We start from the raw sequence: 26,973 nt of genomic DNA, 5'->3' as shown, positions 1-26,973 counted from the left end.
GTCATTTTTAAATTACTGGCTAGTCAGTTGGCAGTTTCAGGTTTTTTTAAATTACGGGCTAGTCAGTTGGCAGTTTCAGGGTTTTGTTTGTTTTTTTTTAATAGTGCTATTTTCTTGTAATTAGGATAAAGTTTGAACTAGGCTTATGACAACTTCCCCAAAATAGCAATGGAAGGACTCTGAGTACAAAATGGCTGAGTTCTGTTTAGACAGGCAAATTGTGAGGTGCCTGTGAATCATCCCCCTGGAGAGGCCCACGATGGGGCCAAACTGGGGGGCCTGAGATAAAGAGATAAATCAGATTTGGAAATGGAGACGCCAGGGTCATGAGCATATGAGCGGAGAATGGCTGAAGCTTGGAATTATCTGGAGGTTATGAAGCAATAAGTGCTCAGGACATGGCCTCAAGGAGAATGATTTCCCAGCGGCCCATAATTAACATAGCGTTTAATTGTTCAAAAAGAACAACACACTTTCCTTTAAGCAGATGTTTAGTGAAGCACATTATGCGTGCACATACTTGTGGGCCATCCTCAGGGTGGCCCAGGACGACCAACACAGGAAACATGAAAGCCCCGAAGCTCAGGCTTTGGGGAGTACCCCCTGGACCACTGTCCTGCTACCCCATCAGCTGACTTCAGTATCACTAGGCTACCCCAGCACTGCATGTATGCGTCTATCATCATGAAAATAAAGCACTTTTTAAAAGAGGAGAGAGAAGTGAAACCCACACATGAAATGTGAGACACGCAGCCTCACATTAATCCCCTTGCATTACCAAAACTGCTACCTGAGTAAGCTATAATCACCCAGTCTTTGAACCTACATCTGTGGAGAAACAGCCTGTTCTTAAAGCCTTTGTTCTCCATATACATACCCGCCTCACCCTCCCTTCAAATGGATGGAAGGAAAACAATGTTTTGATGGTAATAAATCCCTTAACCTCTGAGGATTTCCACCTCACCCCTCACCTCCTTCAACACACACAGACTGATGTCCAGTCAACTGCTGGTGTCCGTGTGTGTGGATGTGTGAGGGCAGTGGCCCAGGGAAGAGAGTGTTGAGCCCGGAGGGGATCATCCTTGTTCACGGTTCAGTACCAGCGTGCCCCAATGGAGACATGCTATACACAGGGATCAACCAGGGCTATCTGATTATTCACCATCTCAGTTCTCCATTTGCCGGTACAGGATATGCCAGCCGACCAACAGCAAAAGAGCTCTAATTGCTGTGCGTTTTCTCAGGGAAGGGCCCAAGAGAATAGTCACAGAAAAGCTACAGATATTCCAGAGACAAAAATGGAGAACATGGATAATTCTGTTTTAAGCCTACTGATGTTCCCTCAGTTTTTTGTCTTTGTTTTGGTTAAGCTGCAGAGATATTATAAAGAAGGTTAAACATATTCACAGTCAATGGGAAGAAAAGAATAGTGGCCACAAAAAGACAACTGCCTTCGACCATGATGTATCCAAATAGAGGGTCATCTGCCAATACAAAGTGAGCAGATCAACTCAGTAGCATATTAAAAGAATATGTCATTCTGACCGAATGGATTTCAATCTAGAACTGTAGTTACTCAATAATAGGAACTCTGTTATATAACATCATATTAATACGTTGAAAGCAGAAAACTACATAATCACCTCTGTGTCTGAAAAAGTAACTGCCAAAATCAAACCGCCAAGCAATTCTGATAAAAATACAAACTGGTAAAATTGAGATGGAAGAATAAAAGTTAACAGTCAAGATAATTTAGAAGAACTGGTATAGTAATAGTGGAAGTCACTCAGTCGTGTCTGACTCTTTGCGACCCCATGTCACATGTCCATGGAATTCTCCAGGCCAGAATACTGGAGTGGCTAGCCATTCCCTTCTCCAGGGGAATCTTCCCAACCCAGGGATCGAACCCAGGTCTCCAGCATTGCAGGTGGATTCTTTACCAGCTGAGCTGAGGTAGCTAGATTAGCCAGCTCAGGCTGCCATAACAAAATACACAAACTGGGACGCTTAAACAATACACACTGATTTCTCACAGTTCTAGAGACTGAGAAGTTCACTATTAGACTGTCACCCTATTTAGTTCCCAGTTTTCAGTTCCCAGTGAGAAGGACGGCTACCTTCTCACTGTGTCCCCACGTGGCAGAGAAAAGAGACAGAGATCTCTAATGTTTCTTCCTCTTCCTATAAAGACACAAGTCCTGTTAGGTCAGAGCCTCAGCCTTATGACCTCATTTAACCTTAATAACATCCTTTAAGATGCTGTCTCCATTACAGTCACATGAAGGGGGATTAACGCTTCAATATCTGAATTTGGTGGAGGGGAGCACAATTTAATCCACAGCAATTAGTGAGGATATTTCTCTACATACGGAATGAAGATATAATGTTAGAACATTGTGGTATTTATTCCAGGCACAAAAGCTACTAGATCAGAATCTAGAAGCAGATCTACATGTATAGAAATTTCACAGATGACAGAAGTGATATTAAATTTAATGATTACAGACAGGGCTATTCATTATATGGTCCCAAGGCAGTAGACCATTAAGACAGGAAAACATGATGGTAGAACCCTGGCTTATACCAGCATAAAAATCAATCCTAGATGAAGTAGGAATTATGTAAAATTATAACTTTAAACTCTTACAAAGCAATAAGGAAAAACAAATATCCCAATGAAAATGGACAAAATACGGTTGATTCTGGTTATCTATGATGGTTATTTCCTATAAAGTCACCACGAACACTGAACTAGTAAATACTGAGCCATTGTCCCTAAGGCAAATAGAGAGAGAGTTTTCCACAAGTCTGTGATCATAACACTTTCATCAACCAGTCAATACATAACCTTGTTTTATGAGTGTTTCTGTTTAAAGACGTCTTATTTAATGTGGTTAATGATTCAATAATAATGAGCTCTCAGCCAACAGCACTTAACTCATGCCTAAATGACGCTTATCTAATGTATTTCCTCCTTAAGGCACATCACAGCCTTCTGGTGCTTAGGAAAAGAAGAAAGCACTTCATGCTGTATTGGGGCCACTCTAAACAGCAAAAGCACCAATAAAAAGCACAAAATGTAAACAGACTCAAAAAAGGATGTGTGTGCACAGTAGGACAGCTGAAACAAGATGGCAGGCCTCAGCTGCGAATACATGCATTGGGCAACTCAAAGTTTTCACTGCTCTGTACATATCCATGAGTGAGCATGAAAACATCCCGATTATTAATTTAGAGGTTACGAAGAAATTTAACTGAGTAAGAAAATTTGCAACTATTGAATCCATAAATAAGGTAAATAGATTGTATTTAAATTGGCAATCCAATGATTATTAAACCAATACAAATATGATCAACTTCAATATTTACTGGTGAATTCTAATGTAAAACTACTATAAATTACCACTGTGACCCAAGACATTGGCACAGTTTTGAGTGATGATAATACCATGTGCTGGGAAACATAAGGAAACAAGAAAATAAGAGCTTATGCTTTGCCAGTGGGACTATGAAATTCTTTATTACTTTTGAAGACAATCTTGTCATACCTCGGAGAAGGAACTGGCAACCCACTCCAGTATGCTTGCCTGGAGAATCCTATGGACCGAGGAGCCTGGCAGGCTACAGTTCATGGGACTGCAAGAGTCAGATACAACTTACCGACTAGAGAACAATCAGTTCAGTTACGTTCAGTTCAGTCGCTCAGTCGTGTCCGACTCTTTGTGACCCCATGAATTGCAGCACGCCAGGCCTCCCTGTCCATCACCAACTCCCGGAGTTCACCCAAACTCATGTCCATCAAGTCGGTGATGGCATCCAGCCATCTCATCCTCTGTCATCCCCTTCTCCTCCTGCCCCCAATCCCTCCCAGCATCAGAGTCTTTTCCAATGAGTCAATTCTTTGTATCAGGTGGCCAAAGTATTGGAGTTTCAGCTTCAGCACCAGTCCTTCCAAGAATACCCAGGGCTGATCTCCTTTAGAATGGACTGGTTTGATCTCCTTGCAGTCCAAGGGACTTTCAAGAGTCTTCTCCAACACCACAATTCAAAAGCATCAGTTCTTCAGTGCTCAGCTTTCTTTATAGTCCAATTCTCACATCCATACATGACTATTGGAAAAACCATACCCTTGACTAGAAGGACCTTTGTTCTCAAAGTAATGTCTCTGCTTTTTAATATGCTGTCTAGGTTGGGCATAACTTTTTTTCTAAGGAGTAAACATCTTTTAATTTCATGGCTGCAATCACCTTCTGCAGTGATTTTGGAGCCCAAAAATAAAGTCTAACACTGTTTCCACTGTTTCCCCATCTATTTGCCATGAAGTGATGGGACCAGATGCCATGATCTTCGTTTTCTGAATGTTGAGCTTTAAGCCAACTTTTCACTCTCCTCTTTCACTTTCATCAAGAGGCTCTTTAGTTCTTCTTCACTTTCTGCCATCAGGGTGGTGTCATCTGCATATCTGAGGTTATTGATATTTCTCCCGGCAATCTTGATTCCAGCTTGTGCTTCTTCCAGCCCAGCGTTTCTCAGGATGTACTCTGCATAGAAGTTAAATAAGCAGGGTGACAAGATACAGCCTTGACGTACTCCTTTCCCTATTTGGAACCAGTCTGTTGTTCCATGTCCAGTTTTAACTGTTGCTTCCTGACCTGCACACAGGTTTCACAAGAGGCAGGTCAGGTGGTCAGATGGTATTCCCATCTCTTTCAGAATTTTCCACAGTTTATTGTGATCCACACAGTCAAAGGCTTTGGCATAGTCAATAAAGCAGAAATAGATGTTTTTCTGGAACTCTTTTGCTTTTTTGATGATCCATCTGATGTTGGCAACTTGATCTCTGGTTCCTCTGCCTTTACCGGTTGAATATCTGGAAGTTCACGGTTCACATATTACTGAAGCTTGCAGAATTTTGAGCATTACTTTACTAGCAATAGTTTACTACAAATAAAGTCTTCACCAATACCAACTGTAAAATACATTGCAAATTCACTGATAATAATACAACAAAAGTCAGAAGACAACAAAAAACAAAAGCTCATATAACTGGAGGGGAAAAAGATAGAGCCAAAATGATATTCAGAGGAAACTTCATTCTTTTAAATGCATTTGTTTGAAAATTTAAAATGACTAATAAAGAAATTACTTTTTCAAGAAGTCAGAATGACATAAAGATCACTGAAAGCACTACATACACATAAAAATGGCTCAATTTATTACAGAAAGACCAACCAAATCAAATGCTGGCAAACATTGAAGCAAACAGAATTCTCCTACCTGGCGGTGGGAGTACAAAGTGGTACAACTACCTTAGGAAAATGTCTAGTATTTCTTACAAAACTCAGCATATACATATCTGATAAGTCAGCACTTTGACTTCTGGAAACTTATCTAACAGAGATGAAAATATTCATCAACTTGACCTCTGGAAACTTATCTAAAATAAATGAAAATATTCATCAACATGAAAAGATGCAGTCTTCTCAAGTGTCCATCAACAGAAAAATGGATAAATCAAATGAAATAGTCACACAAGGGAATGCCTTTCAGCAATAAAAAGCAGCTGTCTACCAAAACATGTATCGCATAGACAATTTTGAGAATATTACGTCAAGTAGACCACCTGACATTCAACTCACATGACCATTATATCCACTAATGTGGGCAGGAATCCTTCAGAAGAAATGGAGTAACCATCATAGTCAACAAAACAGTCCAAAATGCAGTACTTGGATGCAATCTCAAAAATGACGGAATGATCTCTGTTCATTTCCAAGCAAACCATTCAATATCACCAAGTCTATGCCCCAACCAGAAACACTGAAGAAGCTGAGGTTGAACGGTTCTATGAAGACCTACAAGACCTTTTAGAACTAACACCAAAAAAGATGTCCTTTTCATTATAGGGGACTGGAATACAAAAGTAGGAAGTCAAGAAATACCTAGAATAACAGGCAAACTTGGCCTTGGATACAGAATGAAGCAGGGCAAAGGCTAATAGAGTTTTGCCAAGAGAACACACTGGTCATAGCAAACACCTTCTTCCAACAACACAAGAGAAGACTCTACACATGGACATCACCAGATGGTCAACACCAAAATCATATTGATTATATTCTTTGCAGCCAAAGATGGAGAAGCTCTACACAGTCAGCAAAAACAAGACCGGGAGCTGACTGTGGCTCAGATCATGAACTCCTTATTGCCAAATTCAGACTGAAATTGAAGAAAGTGGGGACAACCACTGGACCATTCAGGTATGACCTAAATCAAATCCCTTATGATTATACAGTGGAAGTGAGAAATAGATTTAAGGGACTAGATCTGATAGACAGAGTGCCTGATGAACTATAGATGGAGGTTCATGACACTATAGAGGAAACAGGGAGCAAGACCATCCCCAAGAAAAAGAAATGCAAAAAAGCAAAATGGCTGTCTGAGGAGGCCTTACACATAGCTGTGAAAAGAAGAGAAGCGAAAAGCAAAGGGGAAAAGGAAAGATATACCCATTTGAATGTAGAGTTCCAAAGAATAGCAAGGAGAGATAAGAAAGCCTTCCTCAGCGATCAATACAAAGAAATAGAGGAAAACAACAGAATGGGAAAGACTAGCGATCTCTTCAAGAAAAATAGAGATACCAAGGGAACATTTCATGTAAAGATGGGCTCAATGAAGTACAGAAATGGTATGGACCTAAGAGAAGCAGAAGATATTAAGAAGAGGTGGCAAGAATACACAGAAGAACTGTACAAAAAAGATCTCCATGACCCAGATAATCACAATAGTGTGATCACTCATCTAGAGTCAGACATCCTGGAATGTGCAGTCAAGTGGGCCTTAGGAAGCATCACTGCGAACAAAGCAAGTGGAGGTGATGGAATTCCAGTTGAGCTATTTCAAATTCTGAAAGATGATGCTATGAAAGTGCTGCATTCAGTATGCCAGCAAATTTGGAAAACTCAGCAGTGGCCACAGGACTGGAAAAGGTCAGTTTTCATTCCAATTCCAAAGAAAGGCAATGCCAAAGAATGCTCAAACTACCACACAATGGCACTCATCTCACAAGCTAGTAAAGTAATGCTCAAAATTCTCCAAGCCAGGCTTCAGCAATATGTCAGCTGTGAACTTCCAGATGTTCAAGCTGGTTTTAGAAAAGGCAGAGGAACCAGAGATCAAATTGCCAACATTTGCTGGATCGTCGAAAAAGCAAAAGAGTTCCAGAAAATCATCTGCTTCTGCTTTATTGATTATGTTAAAGCCTTTGACTGTGTGGATCACAATAAACTGTGGAAAATTCTGAAGGAGATGGGGATACCAGACCACCTGACCTGCCTCCTGAGAAACCTGTATGCAGGTCAGGAAGCAACAGTTAAAACTGGACATGGAACAACAGACTGGTTCCAAATAGGAAAAGGAGTACAACAAGGCTGTATCTTGTCACCCTGCTTATTTAACTTCTATGCAGAGTACATCCTGAGAAATGCAGGGCTGGAAGAAGCACAAGCTGGAATCAAGATTGCCGGGAGAAATATCAATAACCTCAGATATGCAGATGACACCACCCTGATGGCAGAAAGTGAAGAACTAAAGAGCCTCTTGATGAAAGTGAAAGAGGAGAGTGAAAAGTTGGCTTAAAGCTCAACATTCAGAAAACGAAGATCATGGCATCTGGTCCCATCGCTTCATGGCAAATAGATGGAGAAACAGTGGAAACAATGGCTGACTTTATTTTTTGGGGCTCCAAAATCACTGCAGATGGTGACTGCAACCATGAAATTAAAAGACGCTTACTCCTTGGAAGGAAAGTTATGCCCAACCTAGACAGCATATTAAAGAGCAGAGATATTACTTTGCCAACAAAGGTTCATCTAGTCAAGGCCATGGTTTTTCCAGTAGTCATGTATTGATGTGAGAGTTGGACTATAAAGAAAGCTGAGCGCCAAAGAATTGATGTTTTTGAACTGTGGTGTTGGAGAAGACTCTTGAGAGTCCCTTGGACTTCAAGGAGATTGAACCAGTCTATTCTAAAGGAGATCAGTCCTGGGTGTTCATTGGAAGTACTGAGTTTGAACCTGAAACTCCAATATTTTGGCCACCTGATGTGAAGAGCTGACTCATTTGAAAAGACCCTGCTGTTGGGAAACATTGAGGGCAGGAGGAGAAGGGGACGACAGAGGATGAGATGGCTGCATGGCATCACCGACTCGATGGACATGGGTTTGGGTGGACTCTGGGAGTTGGTGATGGACAGGGAGGCCTGGAGTGCTGCAGTTCATGGGGTCGCAAAGAGTCAGACACTGCTGAGCGACTGAACTGAACTGAACTGAAGGAAACCAGGTTCAAGTGTCTACGTGCTATAGGATTTCATTTCTATGCAGTTCTAAAACATGTAAACTTAGCTCATGGTAGAAAAAAAGTCAGGATAAACATTACCTGGGGTGGCGGAGTAGTGATTAAGAAGTTGCATCATGGAACTTTCCAGAATAATAGGAATGTTCTGTGCCTGTATAAGGGTTTAGAGTGCAGAGGTTTTCTCATTTTTGGAGCTTATTAATAGAATACATAAGATCTGTGCATTTCATTGTATGCAAGTTTAATTCAAAAAGAAGAGATGAGAATAGTAAGTACACAGATGTTGAACTCTTGTTAGTGATTCCCATAATATTTCTAAGTGATATCATAATCCATAATGGTATGTAAATATTTCAGGATAAGTGTACAAATATCTGCAACTTATTGAAGTGGATAGAAAATTAGATGACTGATGAATGGAAATGTATGTAAAAACAGGCTAGCACAGTAAAATGTAAATGGCAGGATCTCATTGGCAGGTATATGGATTGGATGTCCACCGTAAAATTCTTTCTACTTTTTCATGTGGTGAATTTTTCATAATAAGATGTCATGGAAAAGAATTGTCTTAAAACCCAAAGAAAGTGGTCCTTGATAGGACAATTTGATTTAGACATTAATTTTCAACCAAATTTTGTCTAAAAATTCATTGCAATTCTAATCAAAATAACATGGGAATTCTTCAAGGAAATTAGTGTGTTCTTTACAAGATAACATAAACACCTAATAATTACTGGCAATTATTAATAAATGACAGAAAAATATTAACTTCTACTTAATCAAGGAATAAGACATTAATTTTTGTCATCAGTTTCTGTGATTTTTATTTTTTCAATGTTTTAATTACTTCTTTCTTATTGAAATATACTTAATTTACAATTTGTGTAATTTTCAAGTGTTCAGTTCAGTTCAGTCGCTCAGTCGTGTCCAACTCTTTGCGACCCCATGTATCACAGCATGCCAGGCCTCCCTGTCCATCACCAACTCCCAGAGTTCACTCAGATTCATGTCCATCGAGTCAGTGATGCCATCCAGCCATCTCATCCTCTGTCGTCCCCTTCTCCTCCTGCCCCCAATCCCGCCCAGCATCAGAGTCTTTTCCAATGAGTCAACTCTTCGCATGAGGTGGCCAAAGTACTAGAGTTTCAGCTTTAGCATCATTCCTTTCAAAGAAATCCCAGGGTTGATCTCCTTCAGAATGGGCTGGTTGGATCTCCTTGCAGTCCAAGGGACTCTCAAGAGTGTTCAGCAAAGCAATTCAGTTACACAAACACATTATGTTTTCAGATTCTTTTCCCTTATAGATTATTACAAAATATCGAGTATAGTTCCTCGTGCTATACATTAGGGCCTTGTTTACCTATTATATATATATTAGTGTATATCTTGGAGAAGGCAATCACACCCCACTCCGGTACTCTTGCCTGGAAAAGCCCATGGACGGAGGGGCCTGGTAGGCTGCAGTCCATGGGGTCACTAAGAGTTGGACACGACTTAGTGACTTCACTTTCACTTTTCACTTTCATGCATTGGACAAGGAAATGGCAACCCACTCCAGTGTTCTTGCCTGGAGAATCCCAGGGACAGGGGAGCTTGGTGGAATGCCGTCTATGGGGTCGCACAGAGTCGGATACGACTGAAGCGACTTAGCAGCAGCAGCAGTGTATATCTGTTAATCTGAAACTCCTAATTTATCTCTCCCCTCTCTACCTCATTATCCACTTTGATAATCATAAGTCTATTCTTTATGTAAACAAGTTCATTTGTATCATCTTTTTAGGTTTCACATATCAATGATATCATTTGGTATTTGTCTTTTTCAGAATTACTTCACTGAATATGATAATCTCTAGGTTCATCCATGTTGCTGGAAATGACATTGCTTCATTTATTTTTACAGCTGAGTAATTCCATGGTATATATACCACACATCTTCATCTATCAGTGGACATTTAGGCTCCTTCCATGTCTTGGCTATTGCAAATAGTGCTGCTATGAACATAGGGGTGCAGGTGTCTTTTTCAAATTATGGTTTTCTCTGAATATACACCCAGGAGTGGGATTGCAGAATGATATGGTACCTGTTCTTAGGTTTTTAAGGAATCTCCACACTGTTCTCCATAGTGGTTGGACCAATTTACATTCCCACCAGCAGTGTAGGAGGATTCCTTGTCCTCTACATCCTCGCCAGCAAGAAATAAGACATAATTATTAAAAATAATTAAGAAACAAACAATGTGAGGATCATGGGCAAAGACTATGCAGAACCTGCTGACAAAGAAGCACCATAAGCTAGGAAATGTCTATCACGGCCTCACTGGTGACAGAAAGGGAGAACAAAGCAGTCAGTGTCAGTTTTCCTCCTTCCAAGCAGCAGAAATGAATGGATGTGAGAATCATCTTGGAAGATAAGAGACATGGGTCCTCATGGGATGGGTGGCAGGGATGTGACCTTTGTGCCCTCCCCCATCCACCCGCCACTCGCAGGTTTTCTCTTATGAGAGGTGCATCCTGTGTCCCTGCCTGCCCTCCTCCCCAGACTCTCCCCTAGAGAAACTGTCCACCAGCCTAACAAAGTGGCCACTGTGGATGTGGGAAACAACAGGAATTCCCACAGACAGAGAGCAGGAGAAAGACCATCAGGGAAATGTTAAACACACTGACACTGTTAATTAAACATGTCAAGTTCAATATTAATTTATGTGAAAAAGTGAACAAAAGTGAGACGGTGTGTTTCCCTACCTCAGTGCAATGGCCAGTGTTTATGAGGCTGCAGGGGGACACGGATAAGCAGACACTGCTTGGCTGCCCTACACAGTGTCTGTGCCACTGCTCAGAACTTTGGGAGATGAAGCAACGGCCTGTCCAGGAAATGAGGAATCCACAGCCACTGCTAACCTCAAACACAGGGGCTGAAAAGAGTGATTCTCATGGACCTGTGAGGTCCACAGGAGAAAAGATGCAGCATAAGCAAAAGAGAGGCCTGAGTTCACAGCCAGAACTTGCCCACTGCTAGGTGAAGACCAGTGAGCCAGATTCTGAGCCTCAGTCTCCTCATCTCTAAAGTGGGTCTGAGAACCCCCTACCCCTACCTCATGGTGGAGGGTTCCCAAGGCTCCATGAGCATACATTTCATAGACTGTAGCTGGTGATGCAGTTATGGGTGGTGCTGAGATTTCAAGGTAACTACCTCCCTTGTTTGGGCTTTCCAGGTGGCACTAGTGGTAAAGAACCCACCTGTCAATGCAGGAGATGTAAGAGACATGGGTTCGATCCCTGGGTTGGGAAGATCCCCTGGAGGAGGGCATGGCAATCCACTCCAGTATTCTTGCCTGGCGAATCCCATGGAGAGAGGAGCCTGGCAGGCTATAGTCCATGGGGTTGCAAAGAGTTGGACAGGACTGAAGTGACTTAGCATGCACGCAACTCACTTCCCTGTTTCAAATGTTCTTGGGACATCAGGGTCCCGGCAGCCCCAGCAGAATGGTCGGTACACTTTCTCTGCCTCCCGTTGTCCTGTAAGGTCATAATCTCTGAAAGCAACTATCAATGTTTTTATGGCTTTTTCCCTCAACATGGAAAATACAACCATTTTCCAGCCCAAAGCAAGCACATTGCCATCCCTGTGTGAAGTCTAGCCAACTTCTAGCAAATTCAGCAAAGACATATGTTTGCCCAATTTATAGCCTGGATTCTTACATAACGGAAGCCCACAGAGAATGAGAAAATGGTTTGAGGAAAGCAGATACTTACTGAAAGTTATGATTTGGGCTATGTGTTGGACCTAAAAGGAAAAAAAAAAAAAGACAAGTTATTAATACTTCATGATCTGGAATAAATTTTTTTTCCAATCTGGCCCGTGGTAAAGGCAACCGCAGCCCAGGGTGCTCATTTGTGGTGAGCCATCTTCAGCCTCCAGCTCTGCCAATGCCCAAGATTATATGCCAGGGATGGCAAAAACCACTGAGGATGGAAGGGGTGCTCTCTGTTGATGCAGAAACATAGGGAGATGTTTTGGGGATTTTTGCTGTCTTTTCTTTCTTCTCATCCAAACTTGACTCACAAAATCTGTCTTACTCACTGGTGACAAAATGACTAGGGCATTGTAGGGACCTCCTCATTACTAGGATGAAAGGGATACATTTCTGTCTGCCAGTTGATTGCTTTGTGCCACCTGTGATAAGCACAAGAGTACAGAATCGTCCTCACCTTCTGTTCCCCACCCATCCTCTGGGCTGGGTGGGGTTTCCGTGGGTGGGTGGGTACCTGTCTGGATCGCCTGGGCCTCCCCCGTGGGGGTGACCTCCTGACACACAACATGTCTGGCATTATTTTCTGCACTCCAGGTTTATAGACCCCTCCATCTGCGTCTATTTTCTTTTATTACTAGTAAATGGGTAACAGGTTAAGCTGGGGACCTAATGCACAATGAGAAAGGCCTCGGGGAAGGGTTTTATTGATTTCCTCTCTGTTGCCTGTGTGTGTTCAGTTTCAAACTGCAAATTAATCTGTGCTCAGTGGCTGGGGACCTTCCTATTTGATAAGCAATGTGCCAGGGGCTGTGCCCACTCACCGAGTCGCACAAACAGGACGCCGGTGGCACTGATGGTCTTCACCCCATTGGTGGCCACGCACTGGTAGTAGCCGGTGTCCGTCGTGTCCAGGTCCTGGATCCGCAGCCGGGAACCATATTCCGTCTTGCGGATGATGACGCGCCGCGGCTCCTGCACCACTGGGGCGTCGTTTTTCAGCCACCGCACACTGGGTGGCGGGTTTCCAGCCACCTTGCAGTGCAGAATCGCTGTCTGGCCTTGGACTATGGTGATATTGTTAACTGGCTCCAGAAAATTCAGAAAGTACCCTGCAAAGGAGAAGAATCAGAGAAGAGCAAATGTCAGTGAGAACAGGGAGAAAGGGCTCCCTGGGGCACCTTCTAGGAACTGCTTGGGGGAGGTTCTGACTGTCACATACAAATCTTCCACTCTCCTTATTGGCTTAATGGGGGTAATTATATTCTAGAATGTTGCCTCCAACACTGAAGGAGCAAATAGGGAATGGGCTGCTCCTGAAGAAACACAGGGTTAGGTTCCTGATTGCCTCTGCTCACAGCATTCTCACCAACTGATCAATAAAGAACCTGGTTTTAGTGTGCTTCAGTTTAAAGTCACTTTATTTAATAAGTACTGTTGATTCATTAACATTGAGCTCACAACCAATAGCCCTATAACTTGGTCTGAAAGAAGCTTATCTAATACACATGCTTTCACCCTAAGGCACATCTTGTGTTTACGGCACCAGACAGCACTTCAGCACCATTATTGGGAGCATTTTAAATAGCCAATCACCAACAAAAAGCACAACAATGCAAATACATGGGACTAAACAGACCATGGAGGACATTTGTTTACAGTATGAGCTGGGGCCTTAGACAGAGTGTTACTTTGTACAAGCTCATCAGGGAACATGTGCATCAGCAATTCAAAATTCTGACTGTCTATGGAGGCTGTGAGAATTGATTCTGGGATTATAAACACATTTTAGGTTATAAGTAAACTTGAAACTACAGAATCTGCAAATAATGAGGATCACATTCTCTCTGCAAGCATTAAATCTAATCTAACCTCACTAATTTACTAAGCAAATTCATGCTCAGAAAGTCCATCCTCTTTCCTACCACACCATCAAGCACAAGCCACAATAAGGAAATGAGAAGAAGAAAGTGTGTGACAGAACAGAGATATCCTCACAAACAAGCAAATCATTGGTCTGAACAGAACAAAAATAACAAGGCTGAGTGTTGCTGAAGGCTCTGTCCCACTGCACCCAGGGCAAAAGCAGGAAGAAACCATCCCAGGTTCAAATTCAAAAGGGAAAACAGACCCTAAAGGTACCCGAAATACAGAGCAAGTGGGGCTGGAAATGCTGCCCTGGAATGTGGGGCCCCATTCAATCACAGTCAGGAGCTCTCAGCTAGTGACACAAACCATGGGGAACAAGAGGAAGTGAAACAGACAGCACTTGGGAGGGATTTGTGCATGTGTGTGTGTGTACACATGCTGTTAGTCAGGGGCTGGAGGGATCCTCTCTGTTAAGATAAACATGCACACTAAAATTCCATAACACCAAAAAACCCACTAAGGCTAGAGAGACAAGACAATCAATCATCAGGAGATGAGATCACTGCAGACAAACTAAGACATCAGAGCAATCTGAAAAAGACTATAAAGGGTAGCACTGTTCTACATCTTTTCTCCTGATTTCTGGCTGGTCTCTTTTTTGTTTTATTTAATGAAGTAAAAGATGGAAAGATGGCACATATCTATATTACTAATTTAACTGGATGAAAAATTATAGGATTTCTAGTGGACCCTGGGGATAAGTTTCACAGGCTGGGTAAAGGAGATAGGAAGAAGCTGAAAGAGGCAGGAAGATGTGAATTTCAAGATGAAGATAGTTTCCCTTCACAAGAGAGAGTGGGTAGATATCTGTGTAGAGAGGTGTCACTAACCAGTGCTGATTCAGTTCAGTTCAGTTCAGTTGCTCAGTCGTGTCCGACTCTTTGCAACCCCCGTGAATTGCAGCACACCAGGCCTCCCTGTCCATCACCAACTCCCGGAGTTCGCTCAAACTCATGTCCATCGAGTCAGTGATGCCATCCAGCCATCTCATCCTCTGTCGTCCCCTTCTCCTCCTGCCCCCAATCCCTCCCAGTATCAGGGTCTTTTCCAGCGAGTCAACTCTTCACATGAGGTGGCCAAAGTATTGGAGTTTCAGCCTTAGCATCAGTCCTTCCAGTGAACACCCAGGACTGATCTCCTTTAGAATGGACTGGTTGGAACTCTTTGCAGTCCAGGGGACTCTCAAGAGTCTTCTCCAACACCACAGTTCAAAAGCATCAATTCTTTGGTGCTCAGCTTTCTTCAGAGTTCAACTGTCACATCTGGAAAACTGACCACTGGAAAAACCATGGCCTTGACTAGACGGGCCTTTGTTCGCAAAGTAATGTCTCTGGTTTTGAATATGCTGTCTAGGTTGGTCATAACTTTCCTTCCAAGGAGTAAGCGTCTTTTAATTTCATGGTTGCAATCACCATCTGCAGTGATTTTGGAGCCCCCCAAAATAAAGTCTGACACTGTTTCCACTGTTTCCCCCATCTATTTGCCATGAAGTGACAGGACCAGATGCCATGATCTTAGTTTTCTGAATGTTGATTACTATTTGTGATTATTATTAACAACATTATTAGGTTCAACCTTTATTTTCTGCTAGCCAACCCCGTTTTAATGCAGTGAATTAAGTTGTACAAGATAATTCTTAATGATGACACAAAGCCGGAAGGTAACTGAAATGTTAATGAAAAAACCCTGGAAAGAGGCTAAATCAAGCAGGTAACATTCTGGATGTCATGGTTGTTCACTAACCACACAGGCTCAACTTGGGGAGACTTGCATTCCTGCTGAGGCTCCTGCACTAGATCCTGCATTTTTGAAAACAAAATGAGATCTGATCTGACAGTCCGAAGCAGTTGCTATGGTATAATCTGGGCTGCCCAGATTATAGCAAACACATCGTTTCACTGCGTTCTGGCCAGAACCCAAGTAGTTACAAGTTGTTTAAGATTCAAATGTTTCATTAAGGTCTCATAACACTAAAAAGCACAGTAGGGCATATAAAATAGTCATCAAATCATAACTTAAAATAGCAAATGACATATTAGATTAAAATCACCATGATCTCTTCTTTCTGGTACAAGTTTAATTATAATTCTCATCTCTACACTGATGACAGTTTTTCCAAAGGCCTTTGACACTTCATGGCTTCCTGGGAGACACAGACACAGGAGTGTAAGAATCTGTGTCTCCAAGCTGACTAGCAAAAATCTAAAAGGAGCAGGCCTAGGGTTCTGAGGCCTATTGCTAAGTCATTTCAGTCGTGTCCAACTCTGTGCGACCCCATAGACGACAGCCCACCAGGCTCCCCTGTCCCTGGGATTCTCCAGGCAAGAACACTGGAGTGGGTTGCCATTTCCTTCTCCAATGCATGAAAGCGAAATGTGAAAGTGAAGTCGCTCAGTTGTGTCTGACTTAGCGACCCCATGGACTACAGCCTACCAGGCTCCTCCATCCATGGGATTTTCCAGGCAAGAGTACTGGAGTGGGGTGCTGTTGAGGCCTAAGACTGAGTCATCTATTTGGAGGACTGGCTTAAAAGCAATTCTGCCACCACCTTCCTCAATGTTTAGGGTATTTGCATACATCAACTTGGGACACCTCCACTGACCATCTAAATATCTTGAAAGATATAGGAGGATCTTCTTCAATGTGGAAAAAAAAATATTAGTCAAGAAAGAGAAGAAAGGGAGAGAACCACTCAGAGGAGAAAGTTAAGGAGAGGGTTCCTTTTGTACAACTTATAGAAGGAAACCTGGGGAGAGTTTGAGAGTGTCCAATTACTCTATATACAGACTCTCATGGTCTTCTTTTCAAGAATATCTTGTTTTTTTCACATTGAAGGAGTACAAAAACCTGAAATCCTTCTCTGCTCCAGTGAACAGCTTCTCCTATACCCCTGATTGATAATTGATGGTGGTTTAGACCTAGTCTTTCTTCCAGAAAGGCTCTTTTTCTGAGAAATGCAGAATAGGGAAAATGACCTCCTTCTTGGTTTGCCTTTCATGTGGGCACAGAGAGTGTGATGTTAACCCTGACCCACCAGGTGGGGCACTGTGAAACCAGCTACAGTAAGTCCCCTACATTGGAACCTTCAAGTTTCAAACTTTCAAAGATTTGAACGTGCATTCGCATGTCTAATCATGTAAGTTAGTTCACGTATCTGGCATACACTGTCACATGCGTGCATCCTCTACAAGTGGCTGCGCTTTTGTGTACTTTACTGTGTAGAACTGTATAGAGTACAGTAGTATTATCTTTATTTCAAGCCCAGGATGTCTGGAAGCAAGTGCAGAAACAGTGGTGATGTAGCTGGTACTACTGTACTTTTCCAGGTACCATACTGTAAGGTTGAAAATGTTTTCTTTATTTTTTGTGCTTATTTGTTTTTATGTATTATTTATATAGAAAATATTATAAACCTATTACAGTACAGTATTATACAGTATTATATAGCCGGTTGTATTAGTTGGGTACCTAGGCTAACTTTTTTGGACTCATGAATGAATTGGACTTATGAGCACGCTCTAGGAACAGAACTCATCTGTATGTAAGGGATTTCCTGTACACAAGTCAGATGGCTTAACCAGGGATGGTGCCAGTATTTCCCTTTTTGATGTTTAATCAACTCTAGCTAACAAGGGCTGGAGAAATCCATTTGTGCTGGATTCAAGCACCTTAGACAGTTGATTTAATCTTTAAAGCACTCTTGATTATTTCTGTTTATCAGTTTATAATTGATAAATTATATCAATTTTTCTTGATTATATCTGTTTATGAAATATCCATAATAGGTAAATCCAGAGACAGAAAACAGATTAGTAGTTGCCAGCAGCTGGGGAAGGGGAATTTAAGGAGTAACTCTAAATGAGTATAGGGTCTCCCTTTGGGGGTGATGAAAATGTCTGGAACTAGAAAGTATTGATAGCTGCATAACATTACAAATGTAATCCCTAGGTCAGGAAATGTCTCCTGAAGAGGGATGGGCATGGTGAGACCAGGTGAACAAACCAGGTAAAAGCAGGTAGAGGGGAGGTGGAGATGTCAGGCAAACGGGAAGAGGGCCACACTCCTGGAAGCATCCTTTCAAAAGTACTAGCCATCACCCTCACCTTTGCTCAGACCTAGGGTAAGAATTCCTCTGATTTTCTCCCACCCTGAGGTGCCCAATTTATATGGATCCTCTTCACTCTCGACCACACGAACACTCACTCCTGAAGGCACAGCTTCCTCAATTTACAGAAAATGAAGGGGAAACTAGTGAAGTGATCTAGTCGACATGTGGAGTTCTTGACAACTCTTCTCCATTCTATACCATCTAAACCAGTGGGGTTCAACGATGACTTCACACTGGGGTCACCTGGAAGCTGATAAAAATATCCACCTGTGCATCATGCAACTGAGTGCCTAGGAATTTGTCTAAAGCTCTAAGTGTGCAGCCTAGACCAAGAATCCTGCTTTGAAGGGCTGAGGGAAGTGAAAAACAAAACCCATCCAAGAATGAACTTAAAGCTGACCAGAAACAATACTGAAAGCGTCGCTGTAAGGGATGCTGGGACCGGAAAGAATGCTCCTAAGTGACCAGCACCTACATCTGGGGAGTTCCAAGTACAACAGCATTTAAAAGGCCTGTCCAGCTGGGAATGGACAAAAGGAAGGATCTCCACAGATATCATCCATGTCCCAACCCAGGCCTGAAATCAGCCTCCTTTATGCTCTATGGGAAACTCAGAGACCAAAACCATGGGTGGATAACACAGCAACTTCATACATTCATAGCTCCCTCAAGAATAATAATGAGCCCTCAGGAAGAAATCACAAAAACAAATAATGAAGAAAATCTAATTTATACCCATGGTACCCACTCCAGTGTTCCAGAGAATCCCAGGGATGGGGGAGCCTAGTAGGCTGCCGTCTGTGGGGTCGCACAGAGTCGGATACGACTGAAGCGACTCAGCAGCAGCAGCAGCAGCATCAAGGCTTCTGGTTCTTGATTCTGGCTCAAAGTTCTCTCCCTACCTATACTTTCCCCTACTTTGAAGGGGGGTGTCCCTTTCTTTTCCTAAAACACATCCATCCAACTGATCCCTCATCGTGCAATCAGCCAAGAACCTCTTGTCCTCGGATCTTTTCTATTTCTCATGGGTCAATTCTGTGCCAGAAAGTTACCTCTGCAAAGGGTATTCTCCCATCAAAACAGCCTCTATTCATTGCTAACCTTACCCCTAACACCACTGATCTTGGCCTGCTGCTATGGCAACATCTTTTTGTTTTTACATTAAGATGATTGAAATACATTTTGACATCAAGAATAACAAATGTTACTTTGGGGGGCATATTTCTTAATTTCAAGGCTACTTCTCTTTCAGATTCAATTTAGAATCATCCTAATAACTTCCACTTAAAAATTGGGATGTTGATGGAGAGATAAGTGCATTTATTATGGGAAAACTATTAGATTTCCACATATTGTACAAATTTCCTACTTTTGCTGTAACACATTAGCACAAACTTAGTAGTGTAACACAACACAAATACACTGTCACACAGTTCTGCAGGTCAGAAGTCCAAAAATCAAGGTGTTGGCAGGATGCTATTTCTTCTGCAGGCTCTGGGAGAGTCTTCTTGCCTTTCCCAGCTTTTGGAGCCCACCTGCATGCCCTGGCTCATGGTGCCTTCCTTATATCACTCTAACTTCTGTTTCCATTATCAACATCTCCAACAAGTGGCTCTGACCTTCCTGTCTTACAAGGACCTCTATGATTACATTGGGCCATATGGATCATCCAGGATCATTTCCATATCAAAATCCTGAACTGAGTTCCATCTGCACAGTCCCTGTGAAATAACGTGACACATTTCCAGGTTCAGGGATTAGGACATGGACATCACTGATAGGCCAATATTCTGTCCCTGTGTGTATTTTTCTTTTACCTTGCCACTTTACTGAACTACTTTAGTTATGATAGTTTCTGAGTTGATCGTCTTAGATTTTCTTTGCAGATATTATTTTCTTCAAATAACAATAATGCAGCCTTTTAGCTTCCAAAATTCATACTGCCCATATCTCCTCTTGCTTCCTATTCAATATTAATGATTTCTGAGCTAACAATTTTTAACACTGAAATGCTGCAGAGAAAAATACAGATATTAACACACTAGCATGCATGTATACAACATCAAGATTTTATGCAAACATTTTACCATATTTGACTTTGTTGTTGTTGTTGTTCAGTCACTAAGTCATGTCCGACTCTTTGCAACCCAAGAACTGCAGCACGCCAGGCTTCTCTGTTCACTATCTCCCGGAGTTTGCTCAAACTCATGTTCACTGAGTCAGTGATGCCATCCAACCACCTCATCCTCTGTCGCCCCCTTCTCCTCTTGCCCTCAATTTTTCCCAGCATTGGGGTCTTTTCCAATGAGTCAGTTCTTCACATCAGGTGGCCAAAGTATTGGAGCTTCAGCTTCAGCATCAGTCCTTCCAATGAATAATCAGGACTGATTTCTTTTAGGATTCACTGGCTTGATCTCTTTGCAGTCCAAGGGACTCTCAAGAGTCTTCTCCAACACCACAGTTCAAAAGCATCAATTCTTTGGCACTCAGCCTTTTTTATAGTCCAACTCCCACATCCATACATGACTATTGGAAAAACCATAGCTTTGACTATATGGACCTTTGTCAAAGTGATGTCTCTTCTTTTTGATACACTGTCTAGGTTTGTCATAGCCATTCTTCCAAGGAGCAAGTGTCTTTTGATTTTGTGGCTGCTGTCACCATCCGCATTGATTTTGGAGGCCAAGAAAATGAAATCTAACACTGTTTCCATATTTTCCCCCTCTATTTGCCATGAAGTGATAGGACTGGATGCCATGATCTTAGTTTTTTTAATGTTGACTCACAGTAATTAAAAAAATAAGACATTCCGAAGTGTAACTAAAGCACACCCTTCCCTTATTTCTCCAGAGAATGAGTATGCACTATTCCAATGCATATTTATATCATTTTATATTTATAGAATTTCCCCTGAAAGACCTTCTTTGCTACTTTTTTTTTCACTCAAAGTCAGCTTGGGGTTCCTCTGTTGATGCAGTTCATTTGTTTAATCACTTCATAATATTCTACTGTACAAAGAAACCACAATTTCTTTATCCATTTCCCAATTCAGGGGCAAGAATTTGTTTCTACATTTTTGCCAGTACAGACAGTGTATAATGACGACCTGTATATATCTCATTCTGTACATGTATGGGAGTAACCTTGCAAGCACCTAACTGCATGCATTAGTGATAAGTCATAGGCCTTGAAATCTTTCGTTTATCTGTGTCTTAAAAGTGCTTGAAACCATTTGTACTCCACTAAAAGTGAGTTAGAGTGTTTCCCCTATAACTTTGCCAGCATTTGGTGTCTGGCGGGGGGCGGAGTGGGGGCCTTTAAAATGTTTGCCAATATGATGGACATGAAATAGTACTATTGTTTTAGGTTGCACCTTAAGAATTCCTCATGAGCTCAAGAGTCCTTAGGAAGGTTTACTGGCCCTTGAGCCTCTCCTACTGTAATTATCTATTCAAATCTTTATATTTCTAACTTCTGCAGTTGATTAATTTTCTATGTTTTTCTTTTCTAATGTATGCATTAAATCAGCAATTTCCCAAGGGTTAGCAATCAAATAAGTTAATTTATTTAATCTCCATATGGTTGGTCAGATTCCACTTCTCTTACAATTTATAAATTTTGGCTATGAGTTATTAAAGGTATGCTTTAATTGCACTGCTGTCACAAAATATAGTCTAGTGTGATGATAATTCTTTGATACCACTGTGATTTGCTTTACAGCCTAGTACAGTCAGCTCCTGAAATGCTCCACACTGAATGGCAAGAATGTATTTTCTCTAATTGTTCAGTGCAGGGGTTTATATATGCCCAAAAGATTAAACCTGTCAATTTGTTGCTCAAATTTTTTAAAATACTTAGTTTAAATCAGGGCGTGACCATGGGTTTGTGTGTGGTCTGTCATGGTTGACTCTTTGTGTCCCTAAGAACTGAAGCCCAGCAGTCTCTCTGTCTATTGGATTTCCCAGGCAAGAATACTGGAGTGTGTTGTTATTTCCTTCTCCAGGGGATATGCCTAACCCAGGGATCCACCTTGTGTCTTCTGCATTTCCTGCATTGCAGGCAGATTCTTTGCTTGCTATGTCATCGGGAAACCTTTAGTTTCAATGAGATACACGCTAACTGATACCATATATGTCAAATAGCCATTATTAATTCTGTGAGGTTGAGTTTGTATATTGGAACCCAAGTTCCTGGGTACAATAAACTTCAAGTTTATTACATCATCTAGTCTTTATATCACTATTTAAGGCTTTTGTGTCTAAAAAACCATTTTGTTGGATGTTAATATAGTTACCTCAGAGTATTTTTGGTTAATGTGGTTCTACTCTGTATTTTTAACTTTTAATGATTTTTATGATTATATACTAGACATGAGGGCTTCCCAGGTGGCTCAGTGGGTTAAGAATCCACCTGCAATGCAGGAGATGCTGGTTCAATCCCTGAGTTGGGAAAATCCCCTGGAGGAAGGCATGCAAACCCACCCCAGTCTTCTTGCCTGGAGAATCCCATGGACAAAGGAGTCTGGCAGGCTACAGTCCACAGGATTGCAGAGTCGGACACGACTGAAGCAACTGGGCATGCACTAGACAAGAATTTTGTAAATAACATATAATTTAACATGCTAATTTAAAAGTCTATATGTGTTAACCTACGAGATTGTTAACTGAAAGATTTTATTTTAAAAGTGTTAATTTTGCTTTTTAATTCTTCCTTCCTGTTTTCTTCTGTTTTTTTTTCCCTTTATTCTCCCTTTACTTATTCAAAAGTTACACTTAAGTAGTTAGCTTTATTACTTTTTATAAGCATACCTAATTTGGCAAAGTTTCCCAAATACAATGAAATACAAGCACCTTGAAATGCTGTGAGCTGCAAACACCACCCCAACCACCAGAGCTTTGAATTATTGCTTCCCAATGTTTAGTTACACTACATTTGTAAGCTCCTAGTGGTCTTTATTACAGATGCTTTTCAACTACAAAATTTATTTAGATTTGCCAACTTGCTTAACAAGTTCTTTCCTTGCCAACACTGCCTGCTTCTCATTCCTTTCTCCCCAGGTTCAGCTGAGCTCTTCCTGATTCACATTTGCTTTTTGTGTTAAAAAAAAAAAAAGGTTGTAAACACTCTTGGTCATGGTCTAAAATTATCTGTTGCTTTCAGACTTGAATGCCAGTTTAGCTGGGTACAGAATTCTAGACTGACAATTACACCACTGTCCTCTGTTTTTGGTGGTTTTGTTACAAGTCTTACCATTCCTTTGTGGATAATCTGACCTCTCCCTTCTTTGGCTGCTTTTACTATTTCCCTTGTCTTTGCCAAAGTATCACTAGCTATGAACTTATTTTTATTTTAGCCTCAACAGGCCTCAGTGTTATACCCAACATCTGAAGATTGATGCCTTCCATGAATTCTGTAAAATCCTCCATCAGTATCTCATGAAATACTGTTTCTCCCTTCCCCCTTTATTTCTCCTTTGAAATCTCCTTCCAGATATATGCTGAACTTCCTTGTAAGAGCCTTCCCTGCTCTTCTACTTTTACATTTGCTATCTTTTTATAATCGTTAGCTCTGTGCCATCTACTATCCATCAAGTTTCTCATTTTATCTGCTACACTTTTCGTTTCTAGAAGGTCTCTTTGGTTCCATTTCAAACCCACAACTGCTTTTTCTTCCTTTACTTTTAATCCTTTCAGCTTCATTGTTTACTAACTCATCATTCATCTTGAGCCTCTCTGAGTGTACTTCGTAATTTTTCACTGCGGGGCTGGTTTTTCTGTGGGAATCCCTTGAGGACTGGATTCCTGAAATAGGCAGTGCCAAGTTTTTATGTTAATTCTTGGGCTCTTGACTCTTCCACAACATTCTGGTAATGTAAATTTAGTTTCCTGAGGTGCAGGTCCAAGTCTGATTTCTCATGGGAAAGCCTTCTGTTTGTCCCATCTGGAGCCAGGCTTGAGGCAAGCCCTCTCCTCGCCTTCCTGGGCTAATGAGTGAAAATCTCCTCCTCTGTCCAAGGAATTCTCCAGGCAAGAATACTGGAGTGGGTAGCCATTCCTTTCTCCAGGGGATCTTCCCAACCCAGGGATTGGACCTGGGTCTCCCACATTGCAGCAGATTCTTTATCATCTGAGCCATCAAGGAAGCCCATATTAAGATATAAGAAATGTAAATTCCTTCATTTCCTAAAACCAAACTTGATTTTTGTCTCGACCCCTTACTTTTCTTGATTGAAGGAAATGTAATCCATCCAATTCCAGTGAAGTCAGTAACTTTAGCATATTTATTTCATGTAATCTCAAAATCAGGATTTTCTACTTCTGCATATTTGCTCTAGTGTAAGCTCTTTCAGTATCAAAGCATGGAAGGATTTGATGTGTCTGCAGTTGTCTTTTGCCTGTACCAGCTTTCGCTAAGGTGTCCTCGTCTTACTGGTACCCCTCTACTCCAGAGTCCATGGATGGATCCACATCTGCCCCACGGCCACATGGAGACTCTGCCTTTCATTACTGGAGAGCTCATGTCATAACAGCATGACATCTGCAGAATCCAACACTTTATCTCAGCTAAACCTTTTCCCATGAAAATTGGGCCATTCTCTAAGGCTGCAAACAGAATGGAACACCTTAGTGGTTCCTTCCTCAGCAGGCCAGGACTGTCACAATTCTGCTTCCTTCCTCATGCTGGCTCCTGGGCGTTTCTCCAACTCTCTTGCAAATTCATCTAATCATTTACATCTTTGATGAATATTTTATTGAGCACTCGTATGTAATGTAAGTGGGAGGGTGGCCAAATAAATTTGGTCCACCATTACAATCATCATTCATTCACTGGAGGCCAAAATGAAAATAGAATGAAATTTCTCAGAAGACTAAGCACAATACTACTTTTTCTCTTGGTGGTTAACTCCCGGCCAGCCACTTCATCCCTCGGCTTCATTTCCTTTATGTGTGAAATACAGCATTGTCCTGGCCATTGCTAAGTTCTCCTCTAGTTCACAAAGGCTTCCTCAAGAGCTGCTCCAAACCTCTCCAGCTGCCACTGAACAGGCCGGGAGGAGCTAGGCACCTGTGGCTGGGAATCCAGCTAAGTTGGATCTGGTCAGTCCTCCACAGCATTAAGAGAGGAGAAGTCTTCCCTTTTGATTATCCAAAAGCGTTTCCCCTTCCTCACAGCGGGGTCACTTCAACAACTGATGCTAATGAATTCCATCTCCCTGCTGCCCGGGTCAGCTCTCTGCTCACCCCTAAACTCTGCACAGGGAGCTCAATCCAAGCATGAAAACACAGTAAAGGCAGAGGTAACAGGAGGACTCATTTCCAGAGGACACCACTCCTGACCTCACAGTCAGATCAGTGATGAATGATCTTTTTACCCCAACTGACCATCCACATATTCACTAATGTGGTTAAATGACTAAAGTGTCTGAGGATCTGCCTGTTTACCAGATCACACTGGCTGGCCTGGGGAGGAGATAAGGAAAGCCATGTGTACCAGGGTCACAAGGTCACAGGGCTTTGACTGGTGGGAAATAAAACAACCTGCTTAGAAGGGCAGGTGACGAGGGGACCCTGAGAGCTGCATAGAGGATATAAAGCTGCTTTTCCCAGAAGGAAGTATTTATAGGCCAATAAATCAGTCAGGGGCAGTGGCAGGCGCCACTCCCACTGAGTTGTCTAGTGGTCTACATGGAACCAGTTGCAGTAAGGTGGGAGGAGGAGCTTACCAGGGTCAGAGGAGGGTGTGAGATTAGAAAGAATGAGAACCAGAGACAGTGAGAAAAACGGGGAAATGAAATTTAAAGGACCTGAGAGATGGAGAAAAGAATGTAAGAGTCTTTGGAGGAGAAGAGAGTATTGTGGCGTGAACTGTGTCCCTCCAGTGAGATAGTAGGAACCTGTGAACGTGACCTTACTTGGAAATTGAGTCATTGCAGATATAATCAAATTGAGATGAGGACATAGGGATGGGCCTTAATCAAATGCCTAGTATTCTTTAAAGAGGGACATTTTAATACAGACCCAGAAAAGATCACATGAAAACAGGCAGATACTGGAATGATGTGGCCCCAAGCCTGGGAACTGCATGGACTGCCAGCAAAACAGAAGCTCAGAGAGATGTGGACGGTTTCTCCCACAGAGCCTCCCGAAGGTGCGAACCCTGCCAAAACTTGACTTTGGACTTCTGGCCTCCACAACCATGAGGACAAATTTCTGTTGTTTACGGAACTCAGTTTGTGGTACTTTGTAATGACAGTCCTTGGAAACTGCTATCGTGGGTTTGAAGAAGTAGGAGAGAGAAGGAGGGAGGCCATTGGACAAACAGGGTCACACTGGGTTGCTGTAGTCCATGGGGTCGCAAAGAGTCAGACACACTGAGCAGCTGAACAACAAACAGTAGCACATCCTCTTAAAGGGACAGGGACACAGATGCACACACACACACACACACACAGAGATGGTCAGGCACAAGAAGACAGACCTAGACCCAGAAAACCAGATGACATGGGCAGACTCAGAGAGAGAAGCACGCACAAAACAACAGGCAACTGGGAGTACACAAGAGCTGCTGAATTCTCGGGGTGGGGGCGGGGCGTCATACAGACAGAAACACACACACAGATGCACACACCTGGGACAGACGTTAGACAAGCACACAAGGACAAGGCCAGTGCAGTTTGGTGTTCAAACCCAGTGGGTTGAGAAAGGACGACTGCCTGTCTGTCACCTTCAGTAGGGACAACAATGGACAGTCCAGCCAGGCACTGGCCACCAGTTACCATGACTCCATCCCAGCTGAGGTGCAGGTTGCAGCAGTTATCCTGAAAGAGTGAGAGGG

General features: G+C 42.1%; 1 protein-coding gene across 1 annotated transcript in view; it reads right to left on the bottom strand.

Moving 5' to 3' along the window:
* Positions 1-26,973, bottom strand: part of ROR2 (receptor tyrosine kinase like orphan receptor 2) — a 242,174-nt gene that overhangs the window by 23,035 nt on the left and 192,166 nt on the right. Inside the window, exons 3-4 of the mRNA XM_068974478.1 lie at positions 12,926-13,213; positions 12,106-12,136 (exon numbers count right to left, since the gene is read on the bottom strand). Coding sequence (XP_068830579.1) covers positions 12,106-12,136; positions 12,926-13,213 — 319 coding nt within the window. The remainder of the gene's footprint in view (positions 1-12,105; positions 12,137-12,925; positions 13,214-26,973) is intronic.

The sequence above is a fragment of the Capricornis sumatraensis genome, chromosome 6, assembly GCF_032405125.1.
Source record: "Capricornis sumatraensis isolate serow.1 chromosome 6, serow.2, whole genome shotgun sequence".
Classification (NCBI taxonomy): domain Eukaryota; kingdom Metazoa; phylum Chordata; class Mammalia; order Artiodactyla; family Bovidae; genus Capricornis; species Capricornis sumatraensis.
This window is presented reverse-complemented; position numbering and strand designations above follow the sequence as displayed.